This window comes from Macaca mulatta, chromosome 3, assembly GCF_049350105.2.
Source record: "Macaca mulatta isolate MMU2019108-1 chromosome 3, T2T-MMU8v2.0, whole genome shotgun sequence".
NCBI classification, from domain to species: Eukaryota; Metazoa; Chordata; class Mammalia; order Primates; family Cercopithecidae; genus Macaca; species Macaca mulatta.
The window spans coordinates 173,889,281-173,916,083 of record NC_133408.1 but is presented as its reverse complement, the minus strand read 5'-3'; the positions used below and the strand labels follow the sequence as shown (position 1 = coordinate 173,916,083).

Sequence of the window (26,803 nt, the reverse complement as noted above, 5' to 3'; positions counted from 1 at the left end):
AAAGCTCTATATAAAATGTATGCATATGAATTTTGGATGTATCTTATCCTGAGCCCCAACACTGAAAAAGAACATAACTGCCAATACACCAGATCCTTGTCCCAGAGCAGAATTCAGTATAAATGATGTCAACCCATCCAACCTCACTTGAAGGCAACCAGAGCAGGGGGGCAGTCTGGTAACAGGCCTCCAAGTAAGGACAACATCAAAGCAAAGCTCTAGGGCACTCAGTGCAGTGTTTTCCAAACTGCAGGTTGCAAACAAAATTGTGAAATCAATTTAGGAGGCCACGACCAGAATATTAAAAATTGAAATTCAGCACCATAGAAAATATCAGTCATCTATCACCATAGTAAGGGTGTTTTATGACACATTTTTTTTGCCAGGTATGTATGTGTTTACTGGGTCACGATATTGTAACATGTATACTTCTAATTATGGATCTTGGTCAATAAAACTTTGAAAGCCACATATCTAAGGAGTACTAAGTACATGTAATTTTCTAGTACTAAGCACTACATTTAATAAAACAGGATTCCTCATAACAAATGGAGCCAGTTGCAGTAAGTGGATCTTAGATCATAAAATGAACCTTACATTTTAGCCAGTCCAACTAATCACCCAACATATGAAGACTTTCTGTAAGATTCCCATAACAGAGCATCTAACTTCTGGAGCAAGTCAGTCTGTTCCTCTGCAAATCACCTCTAACTCTTAGAAAGTTCATGATGTCAAATCAAAACAGAATGTAAGGCTATTGCTTTCACATGACAGTTCTTCAAAGTGTGTGTGTGTGTGTGTGTGTGTGTGTGTGTTTAAATTTAATTCTATATAACTTTTTCTGAATAAACATAGGTCATGGTAAAAAATTTTTTAAAAATACTAAAAAGCATAGATGGGAAAATAAAAATTATGCAGAATCCATAATCCAGAGCTAATAACTAGAGCCATCCTGGCTCTACCTCCTTAACCTGCTTTCTACTTGCTATGCAATAGTTTCCTCCAATTAAATATTCTTCTACGACATGATTATAATGACATCATAACATTCCAGCATATAGTTATACCATAACTTATTTCTAAAATCCCATTAGATAGCTAGATTATTTCTAGATTTTATCATAAAAAAACACTACAATGAACATCCCTGCACATAAGCGATTTCCTTACAATAATCGTCAGATTCGCGTTACTAGACTGAAGATATACAAAATGTTAAGGCTTTGACAGAAAATTGTAAAACGTGTCCCAGAAAACTTGTGCCAATTGACTTTCTCTCCTGAGACATAGAAAGTGCCTTTACCCACAGCCTTGCCAACAGTAGACATTAAGTTGTTTTTCATCTGCCAATTCAGTACAAAAAAAAAAGTATCCTGTTTTAACTTATAATGAGATTAAATACGTTTTGACATATCCATTGGACATTTTTATTTCCTCTTCTGTGAATTTCCCAATCATGCCCTTTGTTCAATTATCTTTTGAGGTTTTGGAAATAACTGATTTATCTCTTTAAATATTTGAGGAAGGCTTTCATGCCAAGAGGCACTATTATCTCCATTGATTTGAATATTAGGTGCCGGTCTTCTTTAAAGGAGTTAAAGATGGTATTACTAACGTAGTAACTATAAGCCACAATGTTTTTTTGCTCCTATAAAGATCACCTTGCTGAACAATATATCAAATGGGAATGATAGGAACTTTGCAAATATAGATGGAAAATGGCAAATTTTAAACATTGTTATTCTATGTGTAAAAATCAGAGGTTTCCCTTATACCAAGAAAATCAATAATAGCACTAAAGACCTCTTGTTGATACTCTTTTCCACTCCTTTCCTCCGACCACAAAGAAAATGTTGTCCAGTTCCATTGAGTCTAAGACATTAGGAATGTATACTACCAAAACAATAACAGAAACACAAAGAAGTGATAACAAAAATTTGGCTTATCGCTTCCCTTTTGTACCCTAATGGAAATGCAACCACAAATGCCTTCAGGAGCTTCAGAAACAGGCGCCCAAAGAGGAAAATTATACATTTCTAAAAGTAATTTTAAATTTGGAAATTCTTCACCTAAATGAGACATGGACAACTCTAAAGTGCTGCACACCCACCTCATAGAAAATGAGTAATTATCTTAATTTTCTTCCTCTCTTGCACAATCTGCCCTCCCCGACATCCAAGCTAAATATTTACCTAATTTGACAATTCCTACCCCACAGCCTTGTTTCAGGCCTAACTTCTTTTCTGGACTACAGCAATAACTTCCCTGCCACTCCTCCTGCTTCCTGTATTGCTCTTCTCAAATTCATCCTCTATACCCCCTCCAGACAGATGCCTCTCAGATACAAATTCAGTGGCTCCCATTGTTAAAGATCAAGTTTCCAAGCTCTTTGGCGTAGCACAAAAGGGACTTTGGATCTATATAGACCTACACCTCTCCTGGCATTCGGGTCCTTAGAAGATGCTATGCCTGCGCGTGCCTCTGCTTAGGCATACATGGTTCCTTAAGAAAACTTCCTCTCCCCATCAGTCTGCTGACTAATTCTGCAACCGCAAAGACTAAGCCGAAGGCTGACCTTCTCTTTGAAGTGTTTCCTGATCCAATGTTTGTATCCCAGGCCAAATTCAGTGTCCTTCCTTGGTATTCTTATGACAGTCTGGAAAAGTTGACAAATGGATTTTCCTGTCTGTAGGATGCAAAATATAGCCTAGCACGCTGTGGGGCCTTCAGTTGCCCTAATCACATGGCATTATTAATATAATGAACCCTCTTATCTATCTCCCTTGATAAAAGACAAAGCTTCTTGAAGTATCCTCATCACCTCACCTTATCTAGCAACCATCAGTGTCTGGCACATAGGGTGTGCTCAATAAATGCTTGTTGGATGAATGAACTTTTAGTAAAAATAAACACACTTTTAGTAAAAATAAATAAATGAAATAAATGATATGTTTTCTACAGTTACTGTATTATTTTTATCATGGACAAATCAGATAAATCAGAGGGTAATTACTGGCATTATATATGTTTTCATTTTGCCAGAGGGGATTTCTATATCCTGGATTTCTAAAATATCAATTTCTTTTACTGCCCTTGAAATAACATTTGAAATTCATAGTTTCTCAGACACCTCTCTTTTGTGTAAGATAACATACATTTACAAAGGCATTTAATCATCAGTTACATTTTTAAATATGAGATACCAACCACAGTTTAGCATGCTGCTGTGTACACAGTAAGTGGTCAATAGATATCCTGTAGCTTTTTAAGAGTCACATCTTGGGTTGTCTGTTTTGGTCACAATTATCCTCTTTTTGGGTGGAGTATAGTGTCCATACATAGGAGTTGGTTCAATAGGTATGTCTAAAGGTAACCCTGGTCCCTGCCAGAGTAGATTGGTTTGAGAACGAGTGCCTAAACCAAGCTAGGCCAACAAGACTTTCTCTGGATTAGGATTAATGAACATTCATTCAAATTAATCTCTTTACAGTAGTGGGAGCTTCCAGAGGTAAAATCAGATGTGGGCTTGAGGGCTGCTGGTGGCCTTGTTCCCCGACATGTGCAGAAACTGAAAGAGTCATTTGTAGTCCAAAGAATGAAGCCAACATGGAGAAAGAAACAGAGATGAGAAGTGGTGAGAGTCCTAGACCAGAGTCCAGGAGATGACTAGAGTCCTGGTTACGTTCCACAACTGGCCCCCAGTCTCCCTGAGACCTGCTGTAGCCCTGCCCTTCCCATAGTTTGGTCATACGAAATCTCCCACTCCCTTCTAATAGAGTCACACAAGCTGGCTTAGAGTGGACTTCTATCATTTGCCAGCGAAAGAATCCTGATGGTATGAATAAACGAGCAACTGATTCACTTAAATGTTCTCCCATTAATTCTTTTAATTGATTCAACCAGATGGTTTGGCATAATAAAGGCATGGGCTAATTTACATGAGATTTCTATTCAGAGATAGTAGGAAGGTATTCATTTTGAAATACATTTCAAGCAAAATAAGTTTCAGGCAACATATTGCCAAGACAAATCTGAAGCATTTGATCACAGCATCACGCATGCAAAATATGTCCTCTTCCCTACAGAAGATTCCCACAAGTTAACTGTAGGTTTGGAATCTCCAGGAACAGCAAAGGCTTCCTGTCTCAAGAGTTCTTTTTGCTTTGGAACTCCTCAATAATGCAAGAGGGATAAGAGGATTTTCTAGAAGTCTAGAAGCGAATTTTCCTTATGAAGGGAACAAAACTTAATGGCAATATGGCCCTGCTTCAGTCAGAGTTGGAACTCAGGTTGGATTTGTGTCTGGACACAAAGGCTACTTGCTGGCACCAGCCTTCCAGAACAGCTGAATTTGGTGGCAGCAGCTGATCAAGCCGCATCCCTCTGGGACAGCTGCTCTTCCAGGCGTGACAGCAACAGCAGAAGAGGCACAGGAGTGCAGATTGGCTGCCTTCTAGGAATCCAAGGTTTGGACAGCACTGACCAGCCCCTCCACCTATGCTGACCATGGGTTCAGGAGGAAGCCAGTGTGGAGACTCACAGCACCCAGCCATAGCTGGTCGTTCTCTGACAGTACTGCCTTGGGGTTCCCAGACCTTAATGAGCAGGTGGCTCCAGGGATGGCTTAAACCTTGGTGCGCTGACTGCCCCTGGTGTTCAATCTTCCCTTCCAGCTGCCCTGCTCCACAGCAGACACCTGGTTCTGGGGAGTGACGGGGCTTTTGTCCTGTGGCACTGCCCCATGTTTTCAGGTTTGCTTCTCTTTGGTTTGCTGCTTGGAATCAAGTGCATTGTGCCTTTGGACAGAGCTCTCTCTGGCCTGACCTCTCCCTGATGGGCTGGTGTGTCTTTGACAGGCTGCTGGGTTGGAGGCTCACTGTCCTGCTCTGGGGGTTGCGAAGCAATGTCTCTCCTCTGAGACCTGCCCTTTCGATGAACCTGTCCCTTTCTCCCTGGATGCTCCAAGGAGCTGAACTATCCTGTAGTGACTCCGCAGGGGCCTCTTCCCTCTGGAGGGGTCTCCCGGGTGAGGGCTGCCTCTTCTGAGCTGGCCGATCGCCGTTGACGGGAGTTTTATTTTCTTGAGATAATCCTCTAAAAATCTCTCTTCCAAGATGGCCCTGGTTTGGACACATCTACATTCCAAGGCAGGTCATTTGTGGGGAGGTTGGTATGGGCTCTTTTTCTGGAATTATGTTGTTTTTTATCTTCTTGTAATTGGGGGTCTCTAGGTGATGACTGGGCATGGGGGGGCTCAGGAATTTCTGGCGTATGGAATTTGCTTCTCTGGTTGCTCGGATCTCCCGAGTTTGTAACAGTTATACACTGAAATACTAGCTTAGACAAGAAACAAGAGAAGGGCTGGGGTTGGGACGGTCGGGCACCATGGCGGGAGCTGGCTGACGGAGGGGTTCTAGCTGCGAGGCTGGCTGGTGGCTCCCAGGCGGTGCCTCTTCCAGAGGTGCCAGTCCTCCAGCCGTCCCTTTCTGGATGGGGAGTTTTTTTTTCCTAACCCCTGTCTGCTGAAGTGGCCCCTGGTTGTGGGGTGAGGCCTGCATGTCTGGAATCCTCCTCCTGGAGGAGCCGCCTGCTTGGGGAGCTTTCCTTTCCTTTGCAGGCCTTGGATCGGGCTGAGCCCCCGAGCTCTGGGGCAGCCCTGGCTCCGGGAGAGGAGCAGGAATGCGAGGGAGCCTCACTTTCTGAGCCGCCTCCTCCAGGGCGGGACTTAGGATGCGCGGTGCTGCTTGCTCCTGGCTGGGGGGACTGATAAGAGGGAGTTTCACCTCACTGACCTTCTCTTCCTGGACTTGCTGAGGACTGTGGGCTGCCTGGGGGTTCAGATTTGGTGGTGGTTTTGAGTGCGGAGGGCTGATGGGAGGAAGTTTACTGGTGTCTGCTTCCCGGGTTGGTGGAGGCCTGGGAGAGGGAGTCATGGTTTGATTAGAGGTTGTTCCTAAAGCCTCTTCCCTGCTGGGCGATAGGAGTTTGAGTGTGGGCCTCCTGCTCTGGAGGGGAGCCAGCACCTGAGGCTGGGGCAGCCGAGTGGGAGCCAGCCGGATTCTAGAGAGCAAGGTCCCTGGGGCTTCCCTGGCCTGGGGCTGCTTGGTATCTGTTGCTAAGTCTTGGGGATGTGGCAGTTCTGGGTGAGGCTTACTGACCCGGATGGCTTCTGATTTGGAGGTTTCTTCCTTCAGAGCTTGCTGAGAATCTCCAGCAAGTTTCTGCACCACCTCAGGGTGGGAAGAATCTTTTGGAGGATCATGGTGGAAACTGCTGGGTAGATGTTCGTCTGACTCAGTTTCCTCATCCTGAATTCTCTGAGGGCTGAGGGGAGTGGGGCCAGGTGCCTGTGGAGGTTCAGACAGAGGAGGGCCACTGGGGGTTACCTGGGCCTCCCCTGACTCCTCATCCTGGCCTGGCTGAGGGCCGCCGGACAGGGGAGGGGAAGGGTGCGCAGGAGGCGCCAGGGTAGGGGTGATGGGAGACTGCCCCACCTCACTGGCTTTCACCTCGGGGACATCTGTCTCAGCGGCTATCTGTTTTAGAGGAAGATGTGATTGTTGGACATCCTCTTCTGTCGGGTTTAGGGATAGGTCCTGGGCCTGCTGAGGAAGACCCAGTGCCGATGAACTGAGGTGTTGAGGGGGCTCAGGATTGAGATGGCTGTTAGGAGAAAGCTCTTTTTGATGGGTTTCTCCATCCTGAGCCCGCGGTTGGTTCTGGGCAGGAGTTAGGCTCTGATTTTCTAGGTTCTTGGCATGAATTTGCATTCCAGAGAGATGCTCTGTCATCTGGCCATCTGCTTGCAGTTTTGCCAAGCGCCTGGGAGATGGAACCAGGTGTGCTGGTACCCCAGAGAGAGTCTTCTTGCTAGAGGGAGCTCCTGCTTTAATATAAAAAGAAGTTGACTATAAACAGAAGTTAACTAACTGCTTAGAAATTAATAAGAAAAACATCTTTTCCCCATTAGATGCACATAGGCCCTTGAAAGGAATAAAATTACACATATAGGAGAACTAAACCTTCCCTTCTCCTTGAAGATACTAAGTGTCTATAATTCTCTTATTTTGTGGAACTTAGAACAATTTTAGTCAACTGAAAACATCAACTTCAATGAATAAACATAAGAGGTTTATGTCTGGTTCTCATTCACAGAACCAAAATTTACATCCAGGTTTGTGGGTGGTGAGACATTTTCCAAGTGAATGAGATTTTAAATTTATACCAACGTAGAGTATCAGTGCTGCTTTTGATGGTAGAAACTAGAGGATGCACATCCAAGCCAGATGAAGTCTCACTGGTTTGTTTCCTTGTTTAACGGCAGCCCCCTTATATAAGCCGTGAGCTCTGTGAAGCGTTATGTCTGGTCACCAATACCTGGCAAAGGGGCAGGAACTGAGGAAATGGGTGATGAATGCAAGAAGGAAGGAAAGAATCAGCGTGACAGAATCACAAGGCACCATGGCTCAGAGCAGCTGTTCCTGAGGACCCCCATCCAGGCTGCTATCCCCCCACTCACATCCCCAGGCCTCCCCTTGGACTTCCACATCTACCTTGCCTTCAAAAATGGCTCTCAGAGGCCACTAGCAATGCTGGTGTTGCAGAGAGGGGGTCCTCCTCCATTCACCATGACACCAAGTTCTCAGAATGACTGATCTCTGGGACAGTCTCACAGATGCCATCATCCAGCAGGCACTCGTTCAGTGAACTTGTTCACTACATGGATTCTGGGGGCCCAAATACCGTCTTACCCCAGTCCTAAGGACATAGCTCTGAAATGTGGAGTGGTCAGAGGTGGTACACCAGTCTGGAACAGCCTTGAAGAAGCTAGTTTCAGCTCACTTTGGGGGAGATCTGACCCTGGAACAGCCTTGAAGAAGCTCGTTTCAGCTCACTTTGGGGGAGATCTGATACTCAGAGACTCCAACCCAAATCAGACCTCTGAGGTGACCCAGAGTGATCCATTCCCCAGAGGTAAACCAGGCTCCCAGCCCCCGATCCCCTCCACTGACGCAGATGAGCTTGCACTGCTGGGTTCTCACTGAGCCCCTAGTCTGGACACGCACCCTTTGCATCCTATCAAACTGGTGTTCTCTAGGGAGAGGGTGGGACAGGTGGGAGCAAAGAAAGGCATCCCTCGGTGTGGTTTCTGAGGGGATGTCCTGTTCATCATTTGGAACTCCCTAGTTTATAACAGCTATAAACTGAAATACTAGCTTGGACAAGAAACAGGGTTAAATTGAAAAATTAAACTGTGAAAATATCAAGAATAGGCAAACTCATAGAGAAAAGAAAGTAGATTCGAAGTTACCAGGAGTTGAGGGGAGTAACAGTTTAATGGGTATAGAGTTTCTGTTTGGGGTAATGACAAATTTTGGAAACACGTATTGGTGATGGTTATACAACACTGAGAATGTAATTAGTACCACTGAATTGTACACTTAAATGGTTAAATTTTAAAACATACAATTTTATGTTATGGTATGCTTTTTAACCAAAATATAAAAGTAATTTTAAAAGGTGGAAAAATATCAGAACAGTGAAATCCTGTGCTAAAGCTTCTTTTGCTCCTTAATCTCTTGGTTTACTGTAATCAGACATACAAGGATGTGTTCCCTACTTTTACAATTTAACAATTGACATAACTTGGCAAATCATACCAGGCCTTTTATTAAAGATAAAGGGAAACTTTATGGACTAGTCAACTGCTCAGTTCTCCTCTGTTTGACTCATCATAACCATCATCATTTCTTTCTACCATTAGTCAGAATAATGATTCGCAAATATAATTTTATTTTATGATCTATATAGCAAGAACTCAGGGTGATAGTTGGTCCAGCTTTCTAAAAACTTTACTGGAAGCACTAACTATCCCAGAAGTAGGTTGTTTAGAGACAAATGGAAAGAAAGACATCCCTTAATACTGAGTTGTGAATATAGTTTTTTCCTTATTTTATATAAACTATTTTATTTATTTGTGCTTTTTAAGTTTTTGGGTATTAGAAATAAATGTTATTCACATTACAATAGGGAAAATAAGATGTGTGTGTATATATATAACATATATATATAAACATATATATAACATATATATAGTTTTTATTTTATTTTATTTTATTTTTTTTTGAGATGGAGTCTCACTCTGTCGCCAGGCTGGAGTGCAGTGCTGCGATATCAGCTCATTGCAACTTCTGACTCCCTGGTTCAAGCAATTCTCCTGCCTCAGCCTCCCTAGTAGCTGGGATTATAGGCACACACCACCACACCCAGCTAATTTTTGTATTTTTAGTAGAGACTAGGTTTCTCCTTGTTGGCCAGGATGGTCTCAACCTCCTGACCTCATGATCTGCCCGCCTCTGCCTCCCAAAGTGCTGAGATTACAGGCATGAGCCATCGGGCCTGGTCAATATATATTTTAAATTAAGGGGATATCTGAAGATTTCAAGGGTTTATGATCACTGTGTACCTAAAGTTACTATTTTATACATGCATTAAGTGAAAATTCAATTAATCCATCCATTGGTGAAAGTTGACATTTCTGGGTCCAGGCTGAAAGATGCTGTACTCAGAACTGATAAACCTTGCACTTCCTTTTATCACTCTGTTCCATTCTCATTGTTAAGAGTAGAAATTCAGCTTGTATTCTTAGTTAAAAATTAGCAATGTAAAATTACAAAACATAAAGCTATGTATTACTACTTCAGATATCTGGGAATAATTTTCAGTTTGCATTGATACAGGATTACCACTTTAAGAAATACAATGGTGTTGGTCATAAGATTTCTGTTTGTACTGATGCCTAATCCAATTGGGAAAAACCTCAGCTCTGGACAGCCAGATTCTAATAGTGCACCATGACATTATATATAGGTTTTTATTTTAAGAAATTGGAGCTCAAAATTATTTCTCCAATCAAGTTAATGGTTATTCGTTAGATTTAGAATAGAAAACCAAGGCTTCATATTTCTAGTCCAGTTTTCTAATTGCTCAGAAAAGCTGTCTCACAGAATCGTAAATATTTTTTATTTCAATTTCTTCCTTTTGACAGCTTAATTATTTTTTAAAAAATTCATTATACTAAAACTATTGTTTATTTCTAGAGGTCCCATTTATATGAGTAATGTGTTTATACACATATATCTAAATTATAGAACTTAAAATCAGAGTGACCCAGCTCAGAGCAGGAGCAATGAGGTGAAGCACCAGCTGGGCACATGACTGTGACTCTGCTGGGGCTCTGGGTCCCTTCCTGGAGAGTACTGATGAGATGTGAGGCCAGCTGGACTTCCTGGGTCAAGTGGGGACTTGGGGAACTTTCCTGTCTTACAAGAGGATTGTAAAACACACCAATAAGTGCTCTGTAAAATGCACCAATTGGCAGGATTCTAAAAGTAGCCAATCGCAGGGAGGATTGAAAAAAGGGCACTCTGATAGGACAGAAAGGGAACATGGGAGGGGACAAATAAGGGAATAAAAGCTGTCCACCCCCACCAGCAGTGGCAACCCACTGGGGTCCACTTCCATGCCGTGGACACTTTGTCCTTTCGCTCTTCACAATAAACCTTGCTACCCCTCACTCTTTGGGTCCGTACCATCTTTAAGGGCTGTAACACTCACCATTAAGGTCCACAGCTCTACTCGAAGTCAGCGAGACCGCGAACCCACCTGCAGGAACCAACTCCAGACACACTGACACTTGTTTTAAGGTAATTATGGTTGTCCCCACTCTCGTGTACTGAACCTGTAAACATCTGGCCCCAACTCCTTGGCACCTTGTTCACAGCCCTGAGACTCAGGAAGAACATCGGCTCTCCTTCTTGTCCCACTAGAGACATCATTAAATGTGTATTAATAAGGACCATGGCCATTAGAACTTTTTAGATACTCACTTGAATAATGTCTGGCCTCTACAATGTTACTTTATGTGCAAGCTTATCCTTAAACCCACAAGTGGAAAAAGTAACTTCCTCAGCAAATTAATTGTCTAGATAAGATAAAGTGGTTGGCTTCAGAAAACACATTGTATTTCAAAATACTAAACATGCCAAAAAAACAAAGGGGCCTTGAGGCTAGTGATTTGATACATTAATTACAAATCTGCCTACCTACCTTTTAAAGATGGAATTCTATTAGTCAATAACTAGATGGCTCAGTTTCAGTTATGAAATGTAACTGAAAGCTATCACATTTTTACAAATTCAGTAATTCACACTTTTCATTAAATCAGCCAAGCCTGACCTCATTAGTCCAAATAAATAAAATTTCATTATACCTGTTAAAATCAAAGTCTATTTTTCTATGCACACATTATCTGGTCTATTAATTTACCAAATGGCAACTGCACCCAATAGCCAGTGTTCCTGATAGTTGTAGAATAAGAAAAGATACAGAGATGGACTCTCACTGGCTGTTGAGGCAAAGTCTTGTTCAAGCCCCACTAATTAGTGGCAATCTCAGATTGAGAAACACACTGTTCTCAGTGACTCAGAGCTGGTCAGGCTCAGGGGGGACTGATTCATGTTTATCCAAACCCACAAGAGGCTGATTTAAAAGCCAGTACACCAATTAATTAATTTACAATGGAGACAAGCCTGGCTCAGGGATCAGGGCAGGGTGAGTAACGTAGGGTACAGCCTCCACAGGAGCAGGTCCACCTGATGGGACCAAATTAAAGATCAGAAGGTTGCTTGATTAGCAAAGAATTAAGGCAAGGGGAGCCCGATTTCCTCAAGAGAAACTTCTACTGAGCTACAGAAGCCTCATTAGGTACACTACACAGTCCTTCTCCATAGAGATGGCTTTCTAAAGAACCAACGCCCAGTGCCGAGATTCCGAGCAGGGCTGGATAAATACACTGACACGCTCCTAATCTAATGTCCCCCAATCCTCCCTTCGTAGACTGAGCATAGTCCTCCAGTCCTCCATTCCTGTCTATTTTCAGACAGGTCAGACTTTGTCCAGGAACATTCTAGTCAGCAGGTCATACCCTGGTCACTTCATCTCCTATAGACATATGGAGAAGGAAATTCTCAGCCATTATCTGTTGATTTTTACCAGTTTCACATTGACCTCATTCCAAAACACCAGGGGCCCTCAACCTGGGAGAAGTGTGCAAAATTACAAAACAGCATTGATTTGAAGTCTGGCAAGATCATGACCTGCCCTGCCTCAGTCTGGCAGGATGCAACCTGGTAAACAAAATCCTATTTGGGCAAAAAGTCACAACTGCTAAAATGCAAAGCTGAACATACTTGCAAAACAGCCAGGGTCTCGGGTTAACATTTCACAATATGCAGTGTGTGAATGGGGTTCAGTCCATCAAGGGAAAGTTTTAAAATTTACTATGGTGGCAAAATACACATAATACAACATTGACTATCTTAACCATTTTTTTTGCTTGTTTTTGTTTTTGAGATGAAGTCTCGCTCTGACGCTAGGCTGGAGTGCAGTAGCGCAATCTTGGCTCACTGCAACCTGCTACTCTCTGATTCAGGCAATTCTCCTGCCTCAGCCTCCTGAGTAGCTGGGATTACAGGCATACAGGCATGTGCCACCATGCCTGGCTAATTTTTGTATTTTTAGTAAAGACAGGGTTTCACCATGTTGGCCAGGATGGTCTCTATCTCCTGACCTCGTGATCCACTCGCCTCGGCCTCCCAAAGTGCTGGGATTAGAGGCATGAGCCACCGCGCACAGCCATCTTAACCATTTTTAAGTGCACAGTTCAGTGGCATGAAGTGTATTCACACAGTGCCACCATCACTATCATCCATCCTCAGAACTCTTCTCATCTTCCCAAACTGAAACTGTAACCATTAAACCACTCCCATTCCCTAGCCTCTGGCAACTACCGTTCTTCTTTCTGGCTCTATGAACTTGACTATTCTAGATACCTCATGTAAGTGGAATCATAAAATAGTTGTCCTTTTGTGACTGGCTCATTTCATTTGGCACAGTATCTTCAAGGTTCATCTATGTGTAGCATGTGCCAGAATTTCCTTCCTTTTTTAAGGTCAAATAAAATTCTATTTTATGGGTTCCTTCCACCTTTCGGCTATTGTGAATAGTGCTGCTAAAAACATGGGTGTGCAGCTCTCTTTTTGAGACTCTGCCTTCGATTCTTTTGGAGGTAGATCAGAAGTGGGATTGTTGGATGATAGGACAGTTCTATTGTTAATTTTTTGAGGAACCTCCATACCGTTTTCCACAGGAGCAACACCATTTTACCTTCATGCCAATAGCACACGAGGGTTCCAGTTTCTCCATATCCTTGCCAACACCTGTTAATTTCTGTTTTTTTATTTTGTTTTTATAGTAGCCATCCTAATAGTTGCGAGGTAGATTCAAGGGAGTCTTTTAAATACATCTCAAAATTCATGTACCAAAATTCTAACTTAGGGCTTTAGAATTCCTGGATTCCAAGGGGGTGCACTCTTACGTATACTACATCATGTGCTGCTCACCATCCATGTGGAAGATAAGGAGCATTAGGTCTATGTAGCAGAACAGTAAACTGAAACTCCGAACAGCAAAGAAGCTGACCCAAGAGAGCACAGGGCTAGGACAGGAGCACCAATCCTATGACTAGCGCTCTTGCCACAATATTCCGCAGCACAGTATTTTGAGGACTGGGGTAACACAAAGAAAAGGGAAAAGAAAACTCTCAGACTAAATACAAACCCGACAAGTAGAACAACATCTCAGCTAAGGAATGAAACTTCTAGAAGGCTGAGTTCTGAGCCGTGAGGTTAACCCTTATCTATTACCTCCATCAAGCCACTGCCCAGCCTGTTCCTGAAGGGCAGTCCCCAGAGGCCCATCATGACCATGGAGACAAGCAGAGTTACAGGTCCAGAAGGCTGACTCATGCTGCTTGTTTTGGGGACAGTTGCCCCAGAAGAAGTACAGGAATAAAAGAGACCAGCTTTAGCTCAAGTGATGAGTACCCAAATAGGAACTCAGATTTGTTTTCCTTTCCATGAAAAAAAAAAAAAAAAAATCCTGGCACAAAAAAGATAGGATAGTACCTGCAGTTGTAGCTAAACTCTTGGCAGGTTCCTTAGTCAATCCAAGGTATTCTCTAATGAGCTGACTCAGGTTTTGGTAGGCAACATCCAGATCATCTGCAGCAAAGAGAGTACATTTCAAAACAACAGGATCAGATCCAAAAGAGTTGATGTTTAACTATTGGTGGTAATGATTTGTTTACTGCATTTAATTTTATATATATTATGGTAGAATTTTATATATATTATGGTAGAATTCTAAGATGACCCTAAGGACACATCACCCTTGTATAATCAATCTCCTCCCCTTAAGTGTGCACAGAACCTGTGGAGGCAATGAGATACCACCTCCACGATTGTGTGACATTCAGCAAAAGGGATTTTTGCAGATGTAGTTAAGGTTGTTAATGGGTTGACTTTAGGTTAATCAAAAGGGAGATTATCCAGGCAGGCCCACCCTAATCACATGAGCCGCATAAAAGGAGAGTTCTCTCCAGCTGTTGGCAGAAAAAGAAGTCAGAGACTCAGATCCCAAGGAGGATTCGATGTGCTGGTGCTGGCTTGAAGATGGTGGGGCCACGTGGATGAGACCTGAGAGCAACCTCCAGAAACCGAGGATAATTCTTGGCAGACAGCCCAGTAGAACTAGGACCTCAGTTCTACAACCAAAAGAAACTCCATCCTGCCAACAAGAATGAGCTTTGGAGGCTTATCCCCAGAGCCTTCAGATGAGACCTCAGCCTCCTGATACCCTGAGCAGAGAATCCAGCTATGCTGTACCAGACTTCTTATCTACAAAACTGTGAATTAATAAATGGGTGTTGACACTTTAAGACACTAAGTGTGATAATTTCTATGCAGGAATAGAAAACAAATTCAACTGTGTAATACATTAACATGTTTCAGAGACCAAAAACTATTATTAATAAGTTGAACCATATGAAATTGCTGTTTTCATAGGTCAAAATAGTTGAATATCAACAATTTCATATGGTTCAACTAATGTCCCCTGTCCATCTAGTTCATCTAGCTTCCCTTTCCCCTAAGAGGTAATCAGGTTATTAGTTTTTTGCAGATTCTGCCAGAGAATTTTTTTATGTAGTGCAAGAAAATATAATTACATAATTTTTTTACATAAATGATGGCATACTATATTATAAACCTGTCTTTTTTAGTAACTGTATGACTTGAAGATGTTTCCTTATCTGGACACAGAGAACTTTCTCTTTACTTTTTATGACTGTGTAATATAGTGCAGTTTAAAAATATATAGAAATTTGCCAGGCATGGTGGCTCATGCCTATAATCCCAGCACTTTGGGAGGCTGAGGAGGGCAGACTGCTTGAGGTCAGGGGTTTGAGACCAGCCTGGACAACATGGCAAAACCCCATCTCTACTAAAAATACAAAAATTAGCTGGGCTTGGTGGCAGGCACCTGTAATCCCAGCTATTCGGGAGGTTGAGGCAGATGTATTGCTTGAACCTGGGAGTTGGAGAAAGAGGTTGCAGTGAACCAAGATCACGCCATTGCACTCCAGCCTGGGTGACAGGGTGAGACTCTCTCTCCAAAAAAAAAAAAAAAATATATATATATATATATGTGTGTGTGTGTGTGTGTGTGTGTGTGTGTATGTATAAATTTCTAGAATATATCTATAGAAATTTTATATGTATAAAAATATATATACATATATATAGAAACTTTCACATTTCAAAAAATTCTCCCATGAACTATCACTTTAAATTAAATGGTCATTTATAAACTAGTTTCTGAAAATATTTGTTTTACACATACATTTTTATGGTTATATTTTGAGTAGTTGGGTTTTTAACCTATGTGTAGATTATAATAAAATTACCTGAGTTTCATATGCCTTTCTAGAAATTTAAATGTGTATTTCAAATTACATATAATTTAACTTTGTTCTCACAATGTCCCCTAAAAAATGAACTCAGTTCAGGCTCATTTTACACCAAATGTTATTAGCTACAACCTTAAAAAATAATTGAGACAATGCTCTCATTAAAACAGTAGAAAATTAGACCTCTTGGATTCTTACCCTTTTCGTGTTCTTTGTGATTCACTGTTACAAGGAAAATAGCTTTTACCCAAGAATTTTATCCCCATGAAACAAACTTTTAATTCAGTAATCTTACATTTCAAAAATAAAACTTTGCTGAAAATTACCAACCTGCATTGATTACTGCATCAAAATATCCCGGAAAATTATGATTAGTTTTAATATAAAGGTCCACTCTGGAGACAGCAAATTCAATTTCTGCACGACTGAATAATCCTTTTCTCCGCAAATATCCCTCATATTTTTCCTTGTTCATGGGTACCACCAGGATATAACGAGGCTCAAAATAGGAATATTTTAAACTTCTTACACCCTGTGCATTAAAAGGAAGATAATAAATTGGAAACACATAGATGATTTACAAATCATTTTGGAGCCATCTGACAACATGGGTATAAGAAGTAGTATTATTGATATATTGAAGAATGTATTTCACCTGTAGAGTTAGCTGCTATTTTTCTATAAATATCTCAAGATTGGATTACATTTCTCTCTTCATCAAGTTTTAAATTGTCATTGGAAATATTAGAATTCACTCCACCTGGCTTTCCTTTAATTAATCATTCTAATGAATATGACTGTTAGAAAATTGCTGGATATAAAATAGGTACATTCATAGCAATATTGCAACTTTATTACAGAAAGGTAATTTCCATTCTATATTTCAAAAAGCTTCTGTGGAGCACTAGGAGACAGAGATCTTACCAGGGAGAAAAGACTCTTCTGTGACCCCTTTGTCATCATCTTGGGACCCTTTCTGCAGCTAAATCGGCACCCTGGTTGGGAAGGCCAAGCTCCTGGTAGCCTGCAGACCAGGAGATCACAGCGTGGAACTGTGTAAGGAACTGACTGGTCTGAGTCTGGAGGGCTTGGTCACAACTGCAGCTCTCCGGCTCCTGTAGACTCTGCACGAATCCTTCAAGTTCTCTGGCTATCAGTTTCCTCGTGGGTGAAATGAAAGAGCCATTCCAAATGGACTCTAAAGTCCCTTCCATCTCAATCAGTTTCACTCAATGTTCAAAACCTTTGTTTTAAAAATTCAGTTGGAAGAAATACAGGCTATTTCCAAAACAATTTCCGAGTCAATGGCCAGGGCAGTCTGGAATAATACTTCAGCTGGGGAGAATCAGGGGAATAAAGCATGGATTATAGACTCAACCTCCTGGAAATGGGTAGGAGTGAACTCCCAGGGAGAAAAAGAGTGAAACAGGAGCCACTCCTCAGATAACTGTTGGACCATAGAAAGATAGATAGAAAGGATGGAGAGTTTCTGGACTCACAAATGCATTAATTTTTGTTTCTGCCTTGTCAAATGAATAAATTTTTTAGAAAAGACCTTTTATTTTTGCTAGTTATTATAGAAACAAAGAAAACTCTCCTTAAAGATACAAAACCAATTAATCACAGAGAAATAAGATTTGAAATAGTCTAAGTCAGGAAAGTTAAAGAGCTGGAAGAAATACGTAAGCTAGGAAACGCTTACACCAACACAGAGTCAAAAGGGAATTGCAGTCTCCTACTGTGTGAAGTCACAGAGGAAAAAAGAAAGATTCAGAGTTGACATCAAAGGATTATGCACCCAATTTGCCTAGGTTTTGTTTTCTGTACGTTTGGTCTAATTGAATTAGTTTTATAATTGCTTTCTTTTTAATTCCAAAAGTGTCATACTGCTCAGTTAAAGGATCTTGAAAAAACAGTCAACTATCTTTGAAGGTTCCAAGTATGCAATAAAGCTATATTTTTAAAAAATAAATGAGTGGGATATTCATAGTTTTACTCCGGATCTTAATTTTGGAGAAGCTTCTATATACTCTAATTATAGATCATTGTTGGGGGAAGACACGGTGTCGGGGTAGAGAGAAAAATCTCTGACATCTACAGGTCTACATTGCCAGAAGTATGAAAATATTACACCCAGTGAGCAACTGCAGTTAAATGGCAGCACAGCTCACACATCTCATGTGGAACGAAGGAACAAAGTTGACCGCATGGGGCTGTCATTGTCCTAGGGCATGGGGAACCAGTTCCACACTCTACAAATCAGGCTTTATCTACAGTCTTTTATATAAACAGAGGCCATGCTCTAAAAAGAAAAAGGAGCATTTAGTGAGGAAATAACAGAAAATAAAGCTCGAGTGGCAGTTACACTCACAATATCTGTGCAATTTCTTGTATTGTAACCTAACTCCTGTCACTTAATGTTTCACGTGTCTTGCCCCCCCATACTAATTATAAATGGAATATCTTATCTTGTGTCTGGCAATGTGTTGCCTGTGCATTGTAACCCCCTCCCCAACCTCAAATATGTACCTCAATTATGTATCAATAAAAAATTTATATATATATATATATACACACACACACACACACACACATACCCACCACACTCACACAAACTACACACACATTAATTGGTGGAATGAAAAACACTTACTTCTATTTCCATATGAACACAGCTTGCCAAACCATCTCTTGCGATAGCTTCTATAGTGTCCCTATTTAATCCATACTTGTGATTACCATAACTAAATGTTACAATGAATTTCCCCTGGAATTCGAGAAGAACAAAGATTTTCATATAACAGCAGCCATCATGGAATATGATCACAACTAAAATCATTTGATGTCTTATTCTAAATAATTTCAAAAACCTTACAAATTTTAGCAACTGCACACGGATGACAATGGGGTACATGAAACTTAATTTCAAACTGTGACAGAGAAATTTATTCAGAATTCTCAGCTGACAAAAAAAAATAGGTTTTTAGAAATAATCTGCTGACAAAATGTGGAGGAGTGTTAAGGCACTGCAGCATATGGTAAAATAGACTATTTTGTTTACTTACCCACTTCCTGTCAAACTCGCACCAAAACCTTCATTACTGAGAGAACAAAACTAATGGCCTGCTCTTTACCGCCGCCATTTCAGCTGTGCCAGCACACCAGGCAACCCAGAAAAGGCCTCCATTTCCAACAGCCTTGCATTCCAAGATAAGCCATGAGTTATAGATAATTCCGGAAGGCCATGAATTACAGGGACATCCTAAAAGCTTTGAAAAAGCAGACCCATCCTGTTTTTCCTCATAAAGATAGCTTTCTACTGAAACTGCCCCAAATGTTATCCAACAGAATTGGTATCTGCCCTATAGCCATTTGAACTATAAATGATGCCTCTGTCTGTATTCTGGAAGCTCAGTTCTTCCAAAAACTGTATTCCCTTGGGGAAAAAAAAGGCAAGTAAAAACACGTCTCTCAAAATTGTCTGTGACTTTTTCTTTGGCAATACTATATTCATTAAACCACTAGGTCAAATCTAAACTGCGTAACTGATGACAACAGAAGGAATAAAAATTTGGATGATCTTGGCAAGTGTGACTTCTCATATACGTGATTTTGAAATGAACAATGAAGTGAAAACTTCCAGGGCTGCACTGAATCCCATCAAATGGCGGTGACAGCATTAAGAACAGTAGCAGCTGGGTCTATTGCTGCCCTGCGTCCTGGCCCCAGAAGTTCTGGAAATGTGAGGGTACACAGATGGGCTGTCTGCCAGGGAAGACAGGTCAGAGACCAGAAGGCACAGGGTGTCTTTTGAGGTTGGGGGATGGGTCTCTGGGCAATGTGTCTGCTGTGGGTGATGAGGAAAATCTACATCCCCCATAATCAAAAGAAGTTTATGTTATGTATTCAAAAAGTTAAAAACTCAACAATAAATATCCTTACTATTTTATTCCTTCAAAGTCATACTTTCTTTGTTATTTGGAACAAATACTGTGACTCCTTTTATATATATATATAAATGTGACTCCTTTTCTCTCTCTCTCTCTCTCTATATAAAACCTATATAGATATATATCTGGCTCTCCTTTCAGAGAGACACTTTATCTTGTTTATTGCATCTGCTGGTTAGTGTTATGTGTCAACTTGGAAGATGTTTGGGGTGAGATGAACATTTAAATTGGGGAACTTCAAGGAAGCAGACTGCCACCCATAATATAGGTGGACTTTATCCAATCAGCTGAAGACCTCAATAGAACAAAAAGATCAGCCTTTGGATTTCATCTGCACCACTGAAACCTCCATTGCAAAATTATGACTGAGACAATGAAAGAGATTTAACCTAACTGACTCCATCTTGCTTCTAACCTCCAAACTGTCCTTGCTCAGTCTCGGGCACAGGCTGAACTAACTTTGGGAGGAACTTAGTTTACACTTTAAAACAAAGATGATAACAGCCCTTTCCCAAAACAAACTTCCTTCTTGCCTGGGGACTAGACTGCCTTTGTAGGACTGAAAAATTAGCCACAAGATTAGAAATTATGGTTTAGGGGTCATGCAGCTGGAGGCTATAAGATTCTGACCCTCCCTAAACTGTTCCTGAGATTAGCACTTGAGATATTTTGCAGAGCCTGCACTTGATGGATCAGCTGGCACCGCCCAGATTGATAAACTGGTTCATCTGATCCTGTGGCCCCTATCCAGGAACTGACTCAGTACAAGAAGACAGCTTGACTCCCTGTGATTTCATCTCTGACCAATCAGCACTCCCGGCTCGCTGGCTTCCCCCGACCCACTAAGTTGTCCTTAAAAACCCTGATCCCCAAATGCTCAGGGCGATTGATTTGAGTAATGATAAAACTGTGGTCTCCTGCACAGCTGGCCCTGTGTAAATTATTCTTTCTCTACTGCAATTCCGCTGTCTTGATAAATCGGCTCTGTCTAGGCAGTGGGCAAGGTGAACCCATTGGGATTTCCTGGCTGCCCGTCTCACACTGCAGATTTGGATTTGCCAGTTCCCATAACCCATGTGTGCCAATTCCTTATACTAAATCTCTTTAAGAGATGGGTTCTTGCTGTGTTACACAGGCTGGGGTGCAATGGGGCAATCATAACTCACTGCAGCCTTGACCTCCTGGGCTCAAGCAATCCTCCTGCCTCAGCCCTCCTGAGTTACTGAAACTATAGGCATGAAACCCTACACCAGGCTAATTTTTTTTTTTTTGAGGAGATAAGGTCTCATTATGTTGCTCAGGCTGGTCTCAAACTCCTAGGTTCAAGCAATCCTCCCGCCTCAGCCTCCCAAAGTGCTGGGATTATAGGTGTGAGGCCAACCCTAAATCTCTTTCTATACATATACACATCCTATTCTATTTCTCTGGAGAACCCTGACTAACACTCTATGACTCACCCTGTTTTCAAAATGTATACTTGAATTCCTTTTCAGATATATACTGTAAGTTTGTTTATTCACACGTATAAGGACCTTCCACTGTGGATCAAAAAAAAAAAACCAGACAAACCCATTTTCTAGAAAGATGTAGAGACGTAGAGTTGGGAGGAACCTTGCATAGTACATAGGTATAAAAAAGACTCCATTACAAGTTTGTTAAGAATTGGGATTAAGTGGTTTCCCTCCACCCCATTCTGGCTGGTGATGCTACTTTGGTTTCTTGCTGCATGTGGATTTCCTAATAAATAGCAACAGTCTTACTCCAGAAACCTCAGGGTCTGTGGTTTGATTTCTGCAGGAGAGGGAGAGTTTCTGTGGGGACTATATATGTGTCCATAAAAAGGGTTCTCATATCTGCAGGCATGTTAGGGGGGTGATTGTGTGTTGTGGGGGAAGTATCTGACGGGATGAAGGAGGCACCTGTGTTGGGGAGGGTATGCAGGTCTATGTGTTGTACCTGTCAGAGCAGGAAGGTGTGACTGTCCACAGTAAGGGTGTGCCAAGGCTGTCCGTCAGTGGGCCTGCTGTAATGGAGGATGGTGGGCGGGCTGTCTGGGTGGCTACTGTGTAGAGGGGGGTTCTGTGTACAGAGGGCTGAGTGTCTGTGGGTGATTGGCAAAGCTGACAATGTGTCATGAGTTTGTCATCTCTAAGTTTGTTTCTCTTCATGAAACAGTTTCAAGCTTACATTAAAGGAAAAGAGATCAGAGGCACAATTCAAGTTCAAGAAAATTATGTTATCCTGAAGTATATGTATATATTATCAGAATCTGTAAAAATAAGTACTTCTCAAACACAGGAGGATTTTTGTAGAGGTAGTACAATTCTAAGACTAAATATAGTATAGAAGTGTAGTGACTTTTTAGACTAGGAATTGAACCAGACTAGATTACAGATCTGATAAGGTATGAAACACCAGAGAGCAGATGGGGTTCTGAGAACAGATGAACTGACATGAGAAAAAAATGCCTCATACTCCAACAAGAGAAATTAACATTAATTTTGGGAACTAGTTGTCTTTCAACCTAAAGAGTCCTAAGAGAATGCTTCTTACTAATATCAAGATAACTTCTCAAATCTCTATTGAGGCTTTTAGAAACAAAATCCCAGAGTATTCTTAATCAATTAAACTGAACTGCCAAAATATAGCCCTAGGAGAGAAAATTATAAAGAATTTCCAAGATGTTCTTTTGACAAGGTTAGAGGAAAACAGGGATCATACGTTTTTCTCACTTGTATGTCTCCACAAACACAAGAGAAGTCCAGAAAACATGCACCATGTATAGAGTTGGCCATTCAAAATTAAACTCATAGAAACTGCAAAGCCCATGCTGAAATGGTCCATGATTTTGTACAATGAAGAATAAGCCAGGTCCATTATTTTGGGGGTGGGAACAGAGGAAGGAAGAAGGAAAAAGAAGGGGAAAGAGGGAAGAGGATATACAGCTATAAGGGAATCACCAGGTGGGTGGTAATCTTTCAAAAGCAGAAACACAGATGAGTCCCTCATCTGATAGTTCAGTGGGCTTCAGAAAAGAAAAGGAAGTGGTGTAGGATTTACTTGGTGATAGAAACAATGAAGATATAAACAATAAGGGCCATGGTGAAGTAAAAACAAAAGGTTTACCGATTCATTGGTCGTGATGAAAATATGAACTCCTCTTTCAGTTTAACTGAAGTCATGGGCAGATACATATTTACATTAGCATATACTTTCAACAGATAAAACATGCTAGGATTATGAGGGTTACCTTTGTATGTGAAGGCCAAGAAGGGACAAGTAAGTTGTTTTAAAGAAAATGAATTCAAAGACAAGAGTATTTTGAGTTACTATCAATAACTAGATTGTCAGGGTTTCAGTAAAAAACAAACCAATGAAAAAACCCAAAACTTAAACAAGATTGCTCTGAGTGCCTGTGAAATGGACAAACGCATGGTAATTACCTTGACCTTGTTAAAACAGTCCTCAAAGAAATTAGGGATCATCTCCCATCTTCTAGCAAGGGCTTCCATCTGCATTAGTGAACTGCTTGGCCTCCAGGACTGAGAACTCAGACAGGAACATGACCATGGAAGGTAACATGTCCAGAAAAAGCCAACTAAATGGGACACACCATATTGAAATGGTGCTTAGGGCTGAAACAATTAGAAAGCACCACAGATAATACACAGAAAGAGTACTCTCTGGACAGAGTAGCCAAATCTCCAGACATACTTAATTTACAAGCTTTGTGCACCATCGGTTCTGTAAGAACTGTTTTTCTTGAGTAAATCTGACTAATAACAGTAGCAGCAACTGATAAACACAGATCACAAGAATTTTTCATACTGCTTTAGTTCTATTTCCTTAAAATGCCTACTCATTCATTTTTATTGGAAATTTACAATATTTTCTCCGAGACCATAAAATAAAAAAGCATGTGAAGAATGATGTATTAAGCACTTTAAGAAAAAAAAAACCAATATGAACTCACCTCTCAAAACAAGCACAAAATTTAATTCTTCCTTTTTTTTTTATTTATAACTATTTCCTAACATTTTTGCCAGAGAACGTGCATTTCTTGTGCAATAAAAACAAAGGCAACATTCTTACCGTGTTTACCATTTCATCGAAAACTTCTTGAGAGATAAAATGATAATCAACTCGATCCCCTTCTCCAAAGTAAGGTGGTCTTGTGGTATGACAGGCCCTGAAATCATAAAACAGATCATCCTAGTCTATTTCTAACTGGAAATTCAAAATGGAAAAGGTTTCAGTATAAAGTATGTTTTAAAAAATGAAGTTAATCCACAAATCATAAATCATAAAGTAATACACTTGTGAGAATATGTTGGTTTCAAAGTGCTAGATTATATTCAGTTGCTATCATCTGTAAGGATTATATAAAATTTGGATCATCCATACCAAATTTTTACTCATTATTTATCACCTTCTGAACCTCTTCCTCTGCCATCATGTAATAATACTTTAAGAAGTAAATCAATACTTATCATTTAACTATTTTCCACCCACCTGCTTTCATGTTTAATGTATGAGCCTTTTCCACAGGTTGTCCGTCTCTCCTTCCACCTGGCTGGCCTACTCGTTTCTTAGGACTCAGTTTAAATGTCACCCCTCCAAAAATCCTTTCCTGACCTCTATGGCTGGATTATTCATCGCTTTATATTTCCACAGCCTCAGCGTCTGTGCCAATTGCATTTCAATTATATGTTCAGGGCCCATCCCCTCCACCACTTGAGGGTAAATCTGTCTCATGTGCCCTGTGCTTGGTCCATATCCACACTGTGTATAAACCTCCTGTGGCAATCCACGGTGCCAGTGCTGAACAGAAGTCTCAACTCAAGCAAAGAGGCCTTTTCTCTCCACTGTCTGAAATAGCCTCCCCATCCTACCACACCGCTCAACTACTGTCTATCACCAGAACTGCTTTCTTTTATATATTTATCTGGTTTTTTTCCCATCTTTCCCAGCAGAACATATGAATCATAAGGGGAGGACCATGTCTTATTCACCACTGCATTCCCAAAGCCTGGCACACAGTAGGCATTTGATAACATTTTGTAAAGTGAATGAAAAATGAAACATGAGAAGTGGAAAACAGCTGCTAAGAACTCCCTTTTATAGATGACTACAAAAATGACTCCTCTAAGGTCACACAGCAGGCCAGTGTTGGTCCTACAACAAGAATATGGTGGTCCCAACCACCAGGACTCTTGAATTCATATAATTCTGCCTTCCACTGTTAAGTGCAGGAAATGCAAACTGACTTTTAGATTTTCCTGTAGTTTTAAAATAGGAGATGAGAGCCAGGCACAGTAGCTTATTCCTGCAATCCCTGTACTTTAGGAGGCCAAGGCAGGAGGATTGCTTGAGCCCAGGAGTTCAAGACCAGCCTGGGCAACATAGTGAGATTCTGTCTCTACAAAAAAATTTAAAAATTAGCCAGGTGTGGTGGCACGTGCCTGTGGTCTCAGCTACTCAGGAGGTTGAGATGTGAGGCTCACTTGAGCCCAGGAGTTTGAGGCTGCAGCGAGCCATCATTGCCCCATTGCATTCCAGCTGAGGCAACAGAGCAAGACCCTGTTTCAATAAATAAATAATAAAACAAGAGATGAGACTAGCTAGACACTTGACATGTTATTTCATTTATTTCTTACAAAAACCATGAGCTAAGTATTATTTCTTATTTTTATTTTATAGATAATGAAACTGAGGAACAGCTATTAAGGAATGCTACTAAGCAGCAATGCCAAGATGACTCAAAAGTCAATTCTTGTTAATATTATACTAATTCAGACAGTAAAGTTGCAACCTCAAAAGACTTTTCATTGCAAAGCCAAAGGCAAATAAATGTTTATAATTCATACCACTGCTCCCTTTCCATTATACTCAAGAATTAACTGTACTAATAAATTTTAAGGTCTTAACATCATATTTAAATTACATACTCAGGAAAGAGAGCACATTCTAAGAGAAGGCTGTCAAAACACCGTGGCATTTGTTTTGTTGTTTGAATACATTGGCATTTCTTCACACGCCTTAGCAGAGACCTGACACCCTCTGTCTATTGGCGTCCTTGACAGTCAGGGAAGATAAATCAATAGCTTGGCACCCTTGCAGCAAACCCTTAGCATAGCCTGTACACATTATGCTGAACTTACAGTTCTCAACAAAGGAATTGAGTGGCAAGAATTTCTTCTGAATTTCTCAAAGAAAGACAAAACAAAGAAGCAATTTGAAGCTTCTAGGCAGGTAAATAAAGAGATGGCTCCACTGGTGTGCAGAATGCTGATGACAGAGCCTGCAGCCACTGCAGACTTTCTATTAAGAAGAACCTAAGATGATCTGTGTTTTTGAATTTGTCATCCAATTTCCACATATACAAATGTTCACTGTGTTATATGCTGCCCAAATATGAACATCTCAAAAAGAAAATGCTTCACAGTGAAGGCAACATTTCACTCAACTTACATAGGAAAAATGATACCAAATCCTAGACAAAGAAATTTGCTCGAGCCAGGACTTTCAAAATTCTTCTTTTCCCTTGTCTAAATCTTTCTGCAGGTTCATTATTTACTAATTAATTTACTAGTTAAATTATGGTTTGTAATAGGAGCCATAATTCCAGTAATTTCACTCGACACAGAAAAGGACTGAGTTAGAGATGAACCCCAGACTCCAACTCTGGTCCTAAAAGTCTAAGGGTGCCAATTCATGGCCAGGTGTCACTGAAGCTACTACCAAACCGAATTCACAGAAAGGAGATGACCAAGAGGAAAAGGAATTGGAAGGCCAGGCCAAATAATGGAATCCCAAAATATCCAGGGAAATGTAACAGGAAGAAAAGATATCTAAGAAGAGCTAGCAGGTGGATGAGGAAGTAGAATTTTTTTCAGTGTCATTCAGAAGCATGCAGATTTAGAATCTTAATTCTGAACCAGATTGCCTCAGGAAATAATGAACTTGTTACTGCAAATATTTAGGC

General features: G+C 40.9%; 1 protein-coding gene across 5 annotated transcripts in view; it reads right to left on the bottom strand.

The window, feature by feature from the left end:
* The window catches only part of LRGUK (leucine rich repeats and guanylate kinase domain containing), a 129,358-nt gene that overhangs the window by 40,382 nt on the left and 62,173 nt on the right, over positions 1-26,803 (bottom strand). For 2 of the 5 annotated variants that reach the window (XM_077997366.1, XM_077997365.1), the window contains exons 12-16: positions 23,911-24,007; positions 18,522-18,635; positions 16,199-16,400; positions 14,028-14,123; positions 3,868-6,883 (exon numbers count right to left, since the gene is read on the bottom strand). In XM_077997366.1, the coding sequence (XP_077853492.1) occupies positions 5,334-6,883; positions 14,028-14,123; positions 16,199-16,400; positions 18,522-18,635; positions 23,911-24,007 (2,059 nt within the window). In that variant the 3' untranslated portion in view covers positions 3,868-5,333. Of the gene's footprint in view, positions 1-3,867; positions 6,887-11,242; positions 12,004-14,027; positions 14,124-16,198; positions 16,401-18,521; positions 18,636-23,910; positions 24,008-26,803 lie in introns of those variants that run through there. The other 3 variants (XM_028846303.2, XM_077997367.1, XM_001100217.5) reach the window with 3 other exon arrangements.